General features: G+C 30.4%; 1 protein-coding gene across 12 annotated transcripts in view; it reads left to right on the top strand.

Moving 5' to 3' along the window:
- The window catches only part of LOC145293255 (vinculin-like), a 317,004-nt gene that overhangs the window by 208,580 nt on the left and 95,547 nt on the right, over positions 1–12,877 (top strand). For all 12 annotated transcript variants that reach the window (XM_080139845.1, XM_080139844.1, XM_080139843.1 and 9 more), the window contains exons 9-11: positions 5,897–6,089; positions 8,516–8,661; positions 10,720–10,812. In XM_080139845.1, coding sequence (XP_079995971.1) covers positions 5,897–6,089; positions 8,516–8,661; positions 10,720–10,812 — 432 coding nt within the window. The remainder of the gene's footprint in view (positions 1–5,896; positions 6,090–8,515; positions 8,662–10,719; positions 10,813–12,877) is intronic.

The raw sequence follows: 12,877 nt of genomic DNA, 5'->3' as shown, positions 1-12,877 counted from the left end.
ATCAGAGTGGCTGAATCTAGGGAGATTCGAAATTGGGACCGCATGGAAAGAAGCCTAAACCTTTACCACTGGCCCATCTCACACAACTGCTGGACAGAGGTGGAGGTTTAGGCTTCTTTCCATAGGGTCCCGATTTCGAATCTTGCTAGATTCAGTCACTCTGAGTCGTAGATGACGAAACACGTATCAGTGGATAATTATATTTTAAATATATTAATTCAGGTAAGCTTTGTATCCACATGTTAAAATCCAGACTGTGTTTATATAATAGTACTCAATAATAAATAGAACTATTTATATATAATAGAAGTTTTATTTATACAAACATTTTGCTGCACATCTAGAAAATTTTCAACCATAGTTTTAATAAGCTGGATTTCTTCAGGCTGAAAAATAAGTGTCTGCTTTTCACAGCTTCATGTTTTAGAATGGAGCAAAGTTTCAATCTGCAAGAGTCACATGACTAAATTAAAATTCTTTGAATATACAATCCATAATGGTTTTGATAACTTATCAGACATCAACTGATTTTAAACTTCTGAAATAAATCTGAGCCATGCGACTCTTATGGCTTGAAACTTTGCTCCATTCTTAAATATGAAAATGGAGCTTATCAAACTTATGGTTGAAGCATGTCTAGATGTGTATCCAAATGTTTGTATGAATAAAACTTTTATTATGATTTAGAAATTTGTTTATACAGAAATAATTTTGCACTTTTAACTTAATAAAGCAGTATTTGTATATTTGAATCTAAAGAAAAAATGATTACGCATAATCTTTTTACCGGACATAAAGGATATAAAAAATTTTTTTTAAATATGTGTGTGTGTGTGTGTGTATATATATATATATATATATATATATATATATATATATATATATATATATATGAGAGAGAGAGCCAGATATCCTAAAACCATTTTTTTTTAATATTCAGATCGTAACATTATTCTTTCTTAATACAAATTATTCATCGAGCATGAATGAAAACAGAAAGTCTATGGAATTCAATTATAAACAATAAATTTTGTTAAATTATTCAAATAAGTAAACATTCTGAATAATTAAATTGTATTATAAAAAAAAAACTAATTTAATTTGCTTTTTAATAAAAATAATTTGAACATTGAATTTAAAAATTTATTTACACATTAAATCAATAACTAATAATTTAATACAGTCTATAGTATGTGTATTTAGTTAATTCTTAAGGCTTGATAATTAACAAGAACATGTAAACTATGAGACTGCATACCTCAACTGATAATATAAAGATGGGCCAAATTTTTATTCGGACCTTTTATATTTCTTCATATTGTATTAAGTATTTCTAAAGTTATGCAATGAAAACGTTGATAACTCCAAACTATTTTTCTCATCAGGTCGAAATTTTGCATGGTGGTTAATATTGTCAAAGAGCGTCAGATCCATAAATCAATATTTGGAAAAGCCAGAAGTTGAAATTCCATAAAAATTTCAACCATGACCAAAGTTTTCAAGGTCAAGACCATATAATATGCAGACGTTTTACTGGTTACAATATGAAACAAGTAATGACTCTCTATGATGAACGTTTGTATGAATTTTAACTTTTCTCTGACTATGACCCAGATATACCAAAATTAAATTACTTCAAAGTTAGACTGTGACTGATTCCCCCCCCCAAGTTTGGTAACTAGTGGTCAAGCAATGTAAATGCTAGGCTGTACACAAATAGTTGCTAACTCTACTGAAAGTAACCTCTTCCTGACAGATGTAAATATGTTAGTTGTTGATTGCTATGCTTTATCTAGTGAGAAATTTCTCATTTTCCAGAAATACAAGATTATTTCCTTTTCAGTCAGAAACTTTAAAACCAAGAAAAGTTTCATTAAAAAAAAAAAAAAAAAAAAAAATTGATTACCTTACTGCTACTTTCCAAGTTGTTCACAAAAAAGAAAAATGTGTCAACATAGCCACTCATTTTTTTTTTTTCCTTTTATAGGATAGACTTTTACTGTTAAAAAATAGTGCTGTACAAATGAAACTTGTTCTCAGCAGTTTTTTTTTTTTTACTTCTATTTTGTCAGGTGGTATTAATCTGTGTGAAAATCTAGTAAAGAATGTTAGTTCAGAATTTGAAACAATGGACAAGTGATGCTTTTTTTTATTTGATTTTTCTTTTTTAGTTTGTTGATCTAACATAAAAACTAAATTGTCAGATGTTAGTGCCATGTTTTAGAAGTAACTGAGCATACTTTATATTACTAAAGAAAAGAAGATAAGGGGTTTATTTTTTGTAGTGGATAAAGGACAGTACTAATTTGTTGGTCTACAATGTTAGCCTTTTATAGGTTATGAGGCTATGGCTGCCAGCTACATAATTAAAACATTGATATCTCAATTTGTTTTAAGTTTCAAAACTAGGGAAATTAATTTTTAGTCAGCATTTTAGTATTTATTGATTGATTTGCATGCAGCATCATTTTATTAGAAAAATTAGTGAAAATGTATTATGACAAAAATAAATTGTACAATCTTTTTCTTTTACATTTCTCTGAAAAGATGTTATCCATTTTCTTAAATTTCATATTGGTCAAAAGTTTTAAAGTTCACAAATCCTTTAGAAAATCTATGTAAATCAAAACTTTTTATAACTATTATCATTTCAAGCAGTTGATTGGTTAATATATAGAATTAAAACAAATTATCAAAGAAAGTTTTAATTTTTTTAGTGAAAAGTATAAAAAAAATTTGAAATTAAAAGCTTAAATTTTATTCTTCAGAAATGCTGTAGTTAGAGCTCTTTAAATAGACTGTAATGAGAAAGACACTAGAGAATGTATTGCATCAAAAATTAATAGCATAGAAAGTTAATTTCAAATGAAAATCCCTTTAATTTGATTGTTTTTCTTGTCCTGTGTAGAAATTGGAGTCAAACGTTTGTAAAATTCAGAATCAAAAAAAAAAAAAAAAAAAAAAAAAAAAAAAAAATACTGTCTAAATATGTAGAGTGAACCAAAAAAAAAAAAAAAAAAAAGAATTCAGGTAAAATTCTGTATGGATTCCAGAGTTCAAAAAATTCACTTGAAGAAGCTCAGCAGTTGCATTGGCTGAAACATTGTGAATATAACAGGCAAAATGAGAATCGTAGTCCGAATAATTCAAATTATCAATCTCGAATCCCTAAACATGAATCCAAATGTGTTTCTAAATTTGAAACTTTTCTTTTTATTATCCATCAAGAGATCATTTTAAAATTTGATAGTAAAATTACGAGTAAATCAAAATCAAATATTTATCAGATTTATTTTCCTGTTAAATATCTATATGTCTATAAAAGTGAAATTGTCTGTGTGTGTACATTTCCCTACTAAACTACTCTGTCAATTTTTAGTCTACAGACTCGAGATTTGACCTAAGGGTTATTGAAATTTGTGAAAATCTTTTTACTCGGTTTTAGCCAGAAATTTATCTTTCAAGAGGCCAAAGTTTAACGATTTTACCATTGAAAACTCTACCAAACTCCTCTGCCAATTTTGTGTCTAAACACTTGAAATTTTAGATGTAGGTTACTTGGACATGGATCAAACATTTTAATTTGATTTGAACTCAAAACAAATGTTAAGGGGTAAACATTGGGGTCAAAGTTTTAAAAAAAATTCGACCTCTGTGGTCTCTACCAAATTACTCAGCCAATTTTTGGTCTAAACATTTGAAATTTTACATAAAGTGTATTCAGAGATAGGGCAAGCTTTTTAGTTGTTTTTTTGCGAAAAATTTGGCTGTCAAGGGGTCGAAGTTCAAAAGATTTTACCTTTGCAGTCTCCAGCAAACTATTCAGCCAATTTTGTGTCTAAATATTTGAAATTTTACATAAAGGGTATTCAGACATGCAGCAATGTTTTTAATCAGTTTTTGGGTGAAAATTTTGCTGCCAAGAGGTCAAAGTTAAAAGAGTTTACCTTTCCAGACTCTACCAAACTCCTCTGCCAATTTTGGGTCTAAACATTTGAAATTTTAGATGTAGGTTACCAGGACATAAGTAAAACATTTTGATATATATATATATATATATATATATATATATATATATATATATGCACATAAAGTTATGAACAGTACATAGGGCCTAAACAAAGCCAGGCTGAATTGCTTGTTAAGCATTAATACATGTTGGGTTTGGGGATAGTATATTTTAGTAAAAAGTAATTTTTTATAATAAATTCAGTTTTTGTTTGCAAATTGTTTTAAAATCTGATATGTAACTATCAAAGAACTTGAAAAAAAAATTGATTCATCAATAAAGTGTTTTTGTTTTTGTTTTTTTTTTTCATTTTTGAAAGTATTTTGCATATGTAATAATTTATCTTTCAATATATAACCAAATTTATATTGCAAAGAATAAGCTGAAATTAGTTTAAATACTTCACATATATGTATATTAACAATAAACTAAAAAGTTTCAACTGCACAATTAGGGCTGGTGGTGGGTAAATTTAGCCTTGAATTGTTTTCTTAGTTCAGTATTTTCTCTAAGAAATGAAAATGCCATAATTTATTTAGAATATCTCGGCATTCCAAATTATAATAGTTTATATATACACTAGTTGTAATAACCATCACAGGAAGGGCTCATAATGAAGCATAATTGAAATGTTTATTAAGTCCAAGAGATCAGACTAAAAAATATTTCGAAGTAATCAAAAATATTTTGTGAATTAAAGTTTGAAAGAGAATTAAACATTTTTTACACTATTACATTTTAGATTTCTGTAAATATTTGATTAATAGTAAATAAAAATTCAAGAAATAATTTGGTTTGTAATTATCAGTGTTATGTTAATAAGAGACACATTGTCTCATTTATAGAAGTTTGCTAGTGCATAGTGTTTGTTTGATAAAACACAATTATTTGCAAATTTGAACAAACTAGAAAAATAACCTGACCTTGAAAATAAGAAGGATCCTATTTTTCTCTTTTCTACTTTTTTTTTTCTTTTTTTTTTTTTTTCTTTTTTTTTTTTTTCTTTTTTTTTTTTCTTTGCTGGGATGGCGTATTCTACCGGATGTCAGATATTCACCCACTATTTCAAACCAACTCCAACTAAGAAATCATTTTAAGATTCTAACTGTTAAATTTACATGCAATTGTTTGTATTTCTCTTGCACTTGGTTCATTGAGTATAAATGCCAGATAATTAAAAAAAAAAAAAAAAATTTTTTTTTTTTTTTTTTTTCAGGAGTCTGCTTGCTCCTATAATTACTGGAATGATGGAGATCTTCCTAAGATTCCGGTTTCTTTTCATGTCATACATAAGTCTTTCATATTTCATTATCTTTTTCTTTTTCAGCTCTGTTTAAGCTAGTATCATTAGGAACAATAACTTCAGTTAGGGTTACTACTTTCTGTTTCTTGTCCCATATCACTGTCAGGTTTTACTGAATTGTAAAATTTGTAGTAAATAAGATTGTTTTTTAAATGGGATGGCTCCTATCCATGTTTCATCTGAATAAAAAAATTTTTTTGACTTATTTAAAAAAAAAAAAAAAAAAAAGAATAAATAATAAAGGCTATAATATGCAACTATTACATCATAATTATTGTTATATTAGACATTTTCCATACTCAAAGGAATGGATTCAGTTGATATGGTGTACACCATTAGTATGGATGTTGCTCGAATAATAGCTATCATCAACCTTGTAATCCCAACTAATTTTTTTTATTCTTTGTCATTTAAGAGTTTTGTCAACAGGTTTTGTTATTACAGAGATTTAAAAAAGATTAGTTTTATTTAGTTTTACTAGTGGAGTTGTCAGAATTTGTTGCAAATATAATTCTTGTGAATATGAATGCCTTAAAACTATACATATTATACAATCAAGATATTTTTGTGCTTCTGTATTTTAGGGCAGCAGTCCTCAAGCAATGTCTTTGGCCAGAGAAATCCAAAACAAACTTCGCGATTTGACACAGCTAACTCAGGGTGGAATTGCAAACACAGAGAGGAGTGGTGTCCGTAAGCCAGCTCCAACTGTTTCAGGAAAGGTGGAACAGGCTCAAAGATGGCTGCTGAACCCAGGACTGGATGACAAAGGATTGGGTAAATTCTAGCATCCCCCCCCCCAGTTGGTTTTACCGTTTTAAAATTTAACTAAATTAAAAATGTGAAATACTGTTTTTCTTCTGTTAGAAAAAAAAAACGAAGTTAAAATAAGTGTTGATTTTATTTATTTAAAAATGATCTTATAGAAAATATTAGTTGTCAAGTGAATACACGCCTTGGCTTGACTGTGTTAAATCAATGGCTCGACTAAGTGTAATCTATTCAGCTGTATGAAGGGAACAGTATAGTTTTGGAGTCTGTACATCTAGACTGGTCTTTTTTTTTTATCCTCTACCTTCTACTGGGATCTCTCTTCTATTCTGCCAACATTCAGGTCATTTCAAGCATTTACTCAATTGGTTATAACCTTTCCTATCCACTGTATTGGAACAAACAGGCCTACCCCTCTCGGTCTGACATAAGGCTGCTGATTCATAGCATTAGCATCTGCACATTTCCTATACGCTGTACTAATTTGTTACTAAGCACATAATCCCATCAACTTATGATTCGGCCATTAAAATAATCTTATTCTATGAAGTTGGTTTTTGTAATTCTGTTGTCCATTCTCTGACCAATTGTGGCGTTTGTCTGAATTTGAGTTACTTGATTTTCACACTAGCTATAGTGTTAACTATGTGGCCTTGGTCGATGCTGCAACAAAGAAACTCTATCAAGGCAGGATAGGGCGTGCCGAGCAGCTCCTGCCCAGATGTGGCAACAGTACTCCATTTTAGGGTGTACATGGCTCTTATACAGATAGAGGATCGCATTGAGAGTGAGATACTTACTGGAGCGAAGTTAATATTAATTCAGTATGGATTGTAACACCTTCTCTGGTGAAGTTACGTAAGGACCTCTGATCTTCTTGAAAACTTTGGCTCGTGTCATCTGGTGCTTCGAGAGGCGGTCACATTGAATCCTGGTATGCCGAAAACGAATAACAAAACTCACGCAGACAAGACAACAGACGCTTGAATTCTATTCTAATTTCATAAAATATATTACAGACTTTTTACAAATATATTGTTTGGTCCTTAGTAAGTTTTAAAAGTCTCAAATCTCTGTTTTCTTTGGAGACAGCACTCAGACAGGTCGGAGGAGGGGTGTGCTGGTCACGTCTTCAGGGAGCGGTATTGTTACTTCAAGTTTCGCGCACAAACTGGTTAGTTTCGAGCGGCATTAGCACTATATAGTAAGGTCAGGCATGGGGGAAACGATCTCCTAAGTCAATCGAATCATGCCACGCATCTGGGAATCCAAATTTGCGGGTGTGCAATTCAGCAATATTTCCAGCCTTGTAATCTGAGACCAAAATATATCTTTTCCCATGACCCCCAGAGTTCATCGGCTGTCAGTCAGAACACCTGGTACTGAGTCCGTCGGGCCAGACAATGTCGACGCTATTATTCTAACATTTCCTGTCGTCATTTTTGAATAACAAGATATCTCTGATTCCCAGACAATAAAGCAAAATATATCTATTTTGACAACGAAATAAAATATATATCCATCTCTTCTACTTTGGGATATCCGCCGTTGCCCGGGATCTATTAAAGCTATCTTAGCATCGTTATCCAGCTCCCCAATGGGGGGCAAATTGCTCCCTCAGGTTGATCACGTTACATTTATGACCCTGGCAGAATTCTGATTCACATCCCTCTGGGACTTTTAGGGCTAAAAAAAACATGCCTTTTTGGAGCTCTCTTTTCATATTACTCAAAAACTTGATATTTATGTCTATATAGTGGTTTTTCATTGTGCTGAATTCAAATATGTCTTAAGGCGTGAAACTGCACCGTTTGTCCATTTTCACTGGGATTCGGGGTTCCCAGGAGCTCAAAAGGGGTCACAAATGTGCCCAGAATTGCAAAAAATGACACTTTTTACCCCATAACTTTTGCTCCATCCATTAGATTTTTCTAAAACTTGGTGAAAATGTGAAGGCAATGTTGGCCCTTCACACTTCTCACTTTCATCATTTCTTCACTATTTTTTGTGGTGTCATCTCACATGCAGCACCAGAGGGAGGCCACGCAAGCGCGACTTGTTTGATAATGATGTTGAGCCTTCAACATAAATTTATATCTGTGTAAAGTAAATAGGTTGATTGCAGTAGTTTTTATTTCAATAAATTTTAGTTTAAACTAATTTGTAAGCAATTAAAATGAAGTGAAAAATTAACATTGATTTCCTATCAACTTAATTGCATATAAAGACAAGTTGTTATTAAAGTCTATTATCAAGTAGATCCTTATAATATCTTACAGTTTGATAGAAGCCCAATCTGCACAAGACCATATTGTGAAAATCATACAGATTTTTTGATAACTGCAAAAAATTCCTAATGGCTTACTAGAGTAAAATTGCTTTTTAAAATAGTAAAAAAAAAAAAAAAAAAATTTTTTTATATATATTTACAGGTGAGCAAGCCACTCGTATGGTTGTGGCTGAAGGTCGTAAAGTTGCTGAATCCTTAACTGGACCACAAAGGGCTGAACTACTTAGGCTTTGTGATGAGACTGAAATTTTAACCAACCAACTTTCTGATTTAATTAGAAGAGGACAGGTAACCATTTTTTTCTCATGAAAATTCTCTAATAATAATTTTTCTATATTTTTTGTTATTTGAACAAGTATCTTAAAAAAAAAACTTATTTTATAATATTTGTCCTCATTACATATGTATGAATGATTGGCCATCATGTGTCATGGCTATATCTATTCTGTTTATTTATACACTATTATCATTGGGAAAAATGTGAATCCATAATTATCTCCCCTTCCAACTAAAAAATAGAAACTCGTGTTTACTCAATTGGATGCACTGAATCGTTTGCATCAGGTATTGTACTTTGATATTAAATAACCCAAAATGGATTAATAAACAAATAAAATCGACCACTTTACATTAAAAAACAATAAAAAAAAAACTAAAAAAAAAAACTATGATGTACATACCCACTATGAAACGAAAATATCATTAAAAAAAATTACATAAATTGATCAAGTAGTTTTCTTTTTAAAGAAAATCATTTTTAAGCGATTAATAGGAATTTTTTTTTTTTTTACGCAGTGGTCACCACTTATCAAGGCCCAGAAGCCACTCAGGGATAAGGGTTATTGCAAGTACATTACGTTAGTGTGGAGATTTGATGAAGTGTTTACTTAAGGGGGCGGTTCATTAGGAATTTGTTAACGTTGGACTTGAACACATCCAAGTTGTAGTCAGGTGGGAAGCAGGCAGAAGGAACAGTTCCACAAGTGTGCAGTTCTAAGAAAGAAGCTTTGTTCATGGAATCCACGTTTTGATTTAGGCACAGATAGAGTGGGGGAAAATTTTCACAGTGGATTCAGCTACATAAATCTCATTGTTTGAAATATTAAGTTATCTCCCTTTGTTTTTGTTTTGAGATTGTTTTCAAAATGGTGAATAAGACATTTGTTCCTCTGTTACTCATGAAACTTGCTTTTCTGGCGCTTCTATAGAATTGGAACGAGATTTTCAGAAATCATGATACTGAATTTCACATGAAAACAATGGTATCTATGTATTCCTCGTATTTTTAAGATGATTATATCCAAAAATTACAAAAATTGATAAGTTAGAAAATTATTTATTAAAGAAAAAAAAAAAAAAATAGAATTTGAAAACGATTGTAAAACGCAAAGTTCAACAGGGAGGTAATTTTCCATTTGAATTAAACAAAGATGGCAGCAATTTTTCACCTGCTAACACGATTAAGGTTTTGTTTAATAATTTAGTCATATTCAGGTAATTCGACTGCATAATTTGGAAGCTATCATTGTAACTTACTAGAATTGACAAAAAACTCAATTGTTTCAATTGATTTTTTTTTTAATCTGAAAACTCCATTTATCAACTACAAAATCTCGTCCCAACAGTGTAGAAGCGCCGATTTTCTTTTTTGAAAATAAAACTACTTAATCAATTTACATGACTTTTTGGAATATATTTTCGTTTTGTCACAGATATGTACATCATACAGGTTTTTTATTTTTGTTTTTTAATGTAGGGAGAATTCTGGACAAGAACCTAAATGAAATATTAATGCCAAAAATGTGAAATTATATTTTAATCTAAATTAAATTACACAAAAGATTTTAATTGATTACCAAAAAAGTTTTAAGATTAAATTTCACTTATGTTTTAAGTTTTTTGTTTTTTCTTTATTTTGTAAGATTTTTTTTTTTTTATCTCATTTATTTTTAGACTAATTATTTTTATTTGGCATGTGTGTGTGTGTGTGTGTATATATATATATATATATATATATATATATATATATATATATAAATTCATATTAGAATTAGTATTTTGTTTTTTTCCAAACAATTTAGTTTCTTTGCTGTTAAGTCTCTCTTTTTTAATGTAATGTTCTCTCTTCAGAATAACAATTTAGTTAGGTTCAGCAGATTCAGCACATAATTTTGTCAAAAAATTAAACAAATTGATTTTTTAATAAAAATCAATCAAATCGTATAAGAAAAAATAAAGATTTTGTGTGTACATTTCAGTTTCAGAATATTTAATGTTTTTGGCAGCCATTTTAATTTTTTTAATTGTCAATGTCTCCCTAAAAATTTTTATTCATTTTTCTTTTAGGGTAATTCTCCTCAAGCTCAAGCTTGTGCCCGTCATCTTTCTGAAAAATTGCATGCACTCAAGAATAAAATTGGTGAAGGACTTGTCAATCAGGTATGAATAAATTACTATTTATTTAAAATAAATAATTTTCTGTCAATATTTATAAAATCTTAAACAAATTCATGATCTATATATAAAGGATATTTGTCTGTGTGCTCAGTTAAAATCCGAAACTAAAATATATACACAGAAAAAAGAAAGTTATTAATTCAGCATCACCATAGCAACGTTTTGTGGAGGAAAAAAAAAAATATCTGGAAACTTCATATGAGCGAAAATCTGTTGCAAGGTGGCATTTATTTAAAAACTTATGGTAGACAAAAAAAAAACAAACTAGAAAATACTTTAGAAATCTTAAATTTGTATATACTGATATTACTTGATTTTTTTTGTGTGTGTGTGATCACTTATCAAGGCTCAAATGCCACTCCAGAAGAAAGGTTAGTGAGTGTTAGGCAGATGGTGAGACAACACTGTGATAATCAGTAATGGTGAAACTTGGATAGGGTTTAATTATTTAAGAGAGCAGCTCAACAAGAACTTATTTGGATTAGATTTCAAAACGATCATGTTATAGTGAGTTGGGAAGCAGCTCCATGGTGTTTGAACAGATTTGTGAAAGAAGCTCTATTCATGGAATTTTCATTAGTTTTAGACACAGAGAGTGAGGGAAATTGTTGATGGTTGTTGTAGAAAGACGAGTATTTTATGAAAGTTTTGAAGGGGGAGGGGACTATAGATTGAAGGTCCGTCGAGCACCTACCATAAAAGTAAAAATGATATAATACAGGTGAAATATTTATTTAAATAATAAATTACAAAGAATTTATCCTGTGATTATTCCATTTAAAAGATGGATAGGAATTGTTTATAGTTTTACTTTTAATTTTTTCTGTGTTAATATATATATTTTTTTTATTCATCAGCACCAATTGTTTATATATCTCTATATAAATAAAATGAACTCATTTTTTCCCGTCTGATTTTGACATTAATAGGATTAAAAATCAAGATATTTCATGCAAATATAATATGCATAAACGGCAGAACAATATCTGAGGTGTGTTATAGGCTTATTATTTCTCAAATTCCTCGATAATCTTAGATTTCTATACTTTTTCTGCTGAGAAGTCACGGCCAAAATCGGTTAAGATCAATGGAAGTGGTAAAATATTTTCTCTCTAATAAATTCCTCCTCCCCCTGCCACCACTTAACACCGTTTGGGGATCGTTCACAAGGAACAGTTGAGAAGAGAACACCGGTTTGGCTTTGTAGATCTTTCATGTGAAGTTATTTAAAATCACTAAACTAAGCTGCAGTGCTCTGTGGCGTAGTGGTTAGCGTGCTGGACAATTCACATTATATTTTCACGTTCGCGCCGACCTACTGTAGTCGTTTTTTTTTTTTTTTTTCCTAAACAACTGGAATGGACTTTTCTTGGTGGCCGAACTGTTAACGTTGCAGATGTTTTTTTTTTTTTTTTTTTTTTTTTTTTTTTCACACTTTATTTTCCTACTTTTACTCATGACTCCGGGTTTGATCCTTCCTATTTACCTACCATAACATTTTTTAAACCCCCCCCCCCGTCCCAGAAACAAACACTCGGGCAACGCCGGGTACCCCCGCTAGTATATATATATATATAGTATGATATCTCCTGTTATCTGTTGGGCCAGTATTTGTCATAATTTTTCTCTTCTCTTAACTATTTACACCCTTCACCTCTCCCACTACATATTTTCTCATTATTTACATAATTCTCTTTTTGTGGCATTATCCAAACTGCAGTGACAGAATGAGTAAGATAACAAGACCCACAGTTTCTTTATTATTTTGGGTTGGAAATTAATGCATTGGCATGAAGCCATTTGATGTGAAAAGCTTTAAAAAAAAAAAAGTACCAAGTTTCTTTTATATATAATAGTAGATATTACTACATTCATATATGCATATGCATGAAGTAGTAATATATATATATATATATATATTATATAAATCTCACCTGTCTGTTTAAATGTTGCAATATTTTGGACTTATAATGGGGTATGATCCCACACAGTCGGACGATTCTATTTATAAACGATGCTGTTAAGAACTGACAAATCAAATTCACGT

This window comes from Euprymna scolopes, chromosome 14, assembly GCF_053919585.1.
Source record: "Euprymna scolopes isolate OS-2025 chromosome 14, ASM5391958v1, whole genome shotgun sequence".
Classification (NCBI taxonomy): domain Eukaryota; kingdom Metazoa; phylum Mollusca; class Cephalopoda; order Sepiida; family Sepiolidae; genus Euprymna; species Euprymna scolopes.
This window is presented reverse-complemented; position numbering and strand designations above follow the sequence as displayed.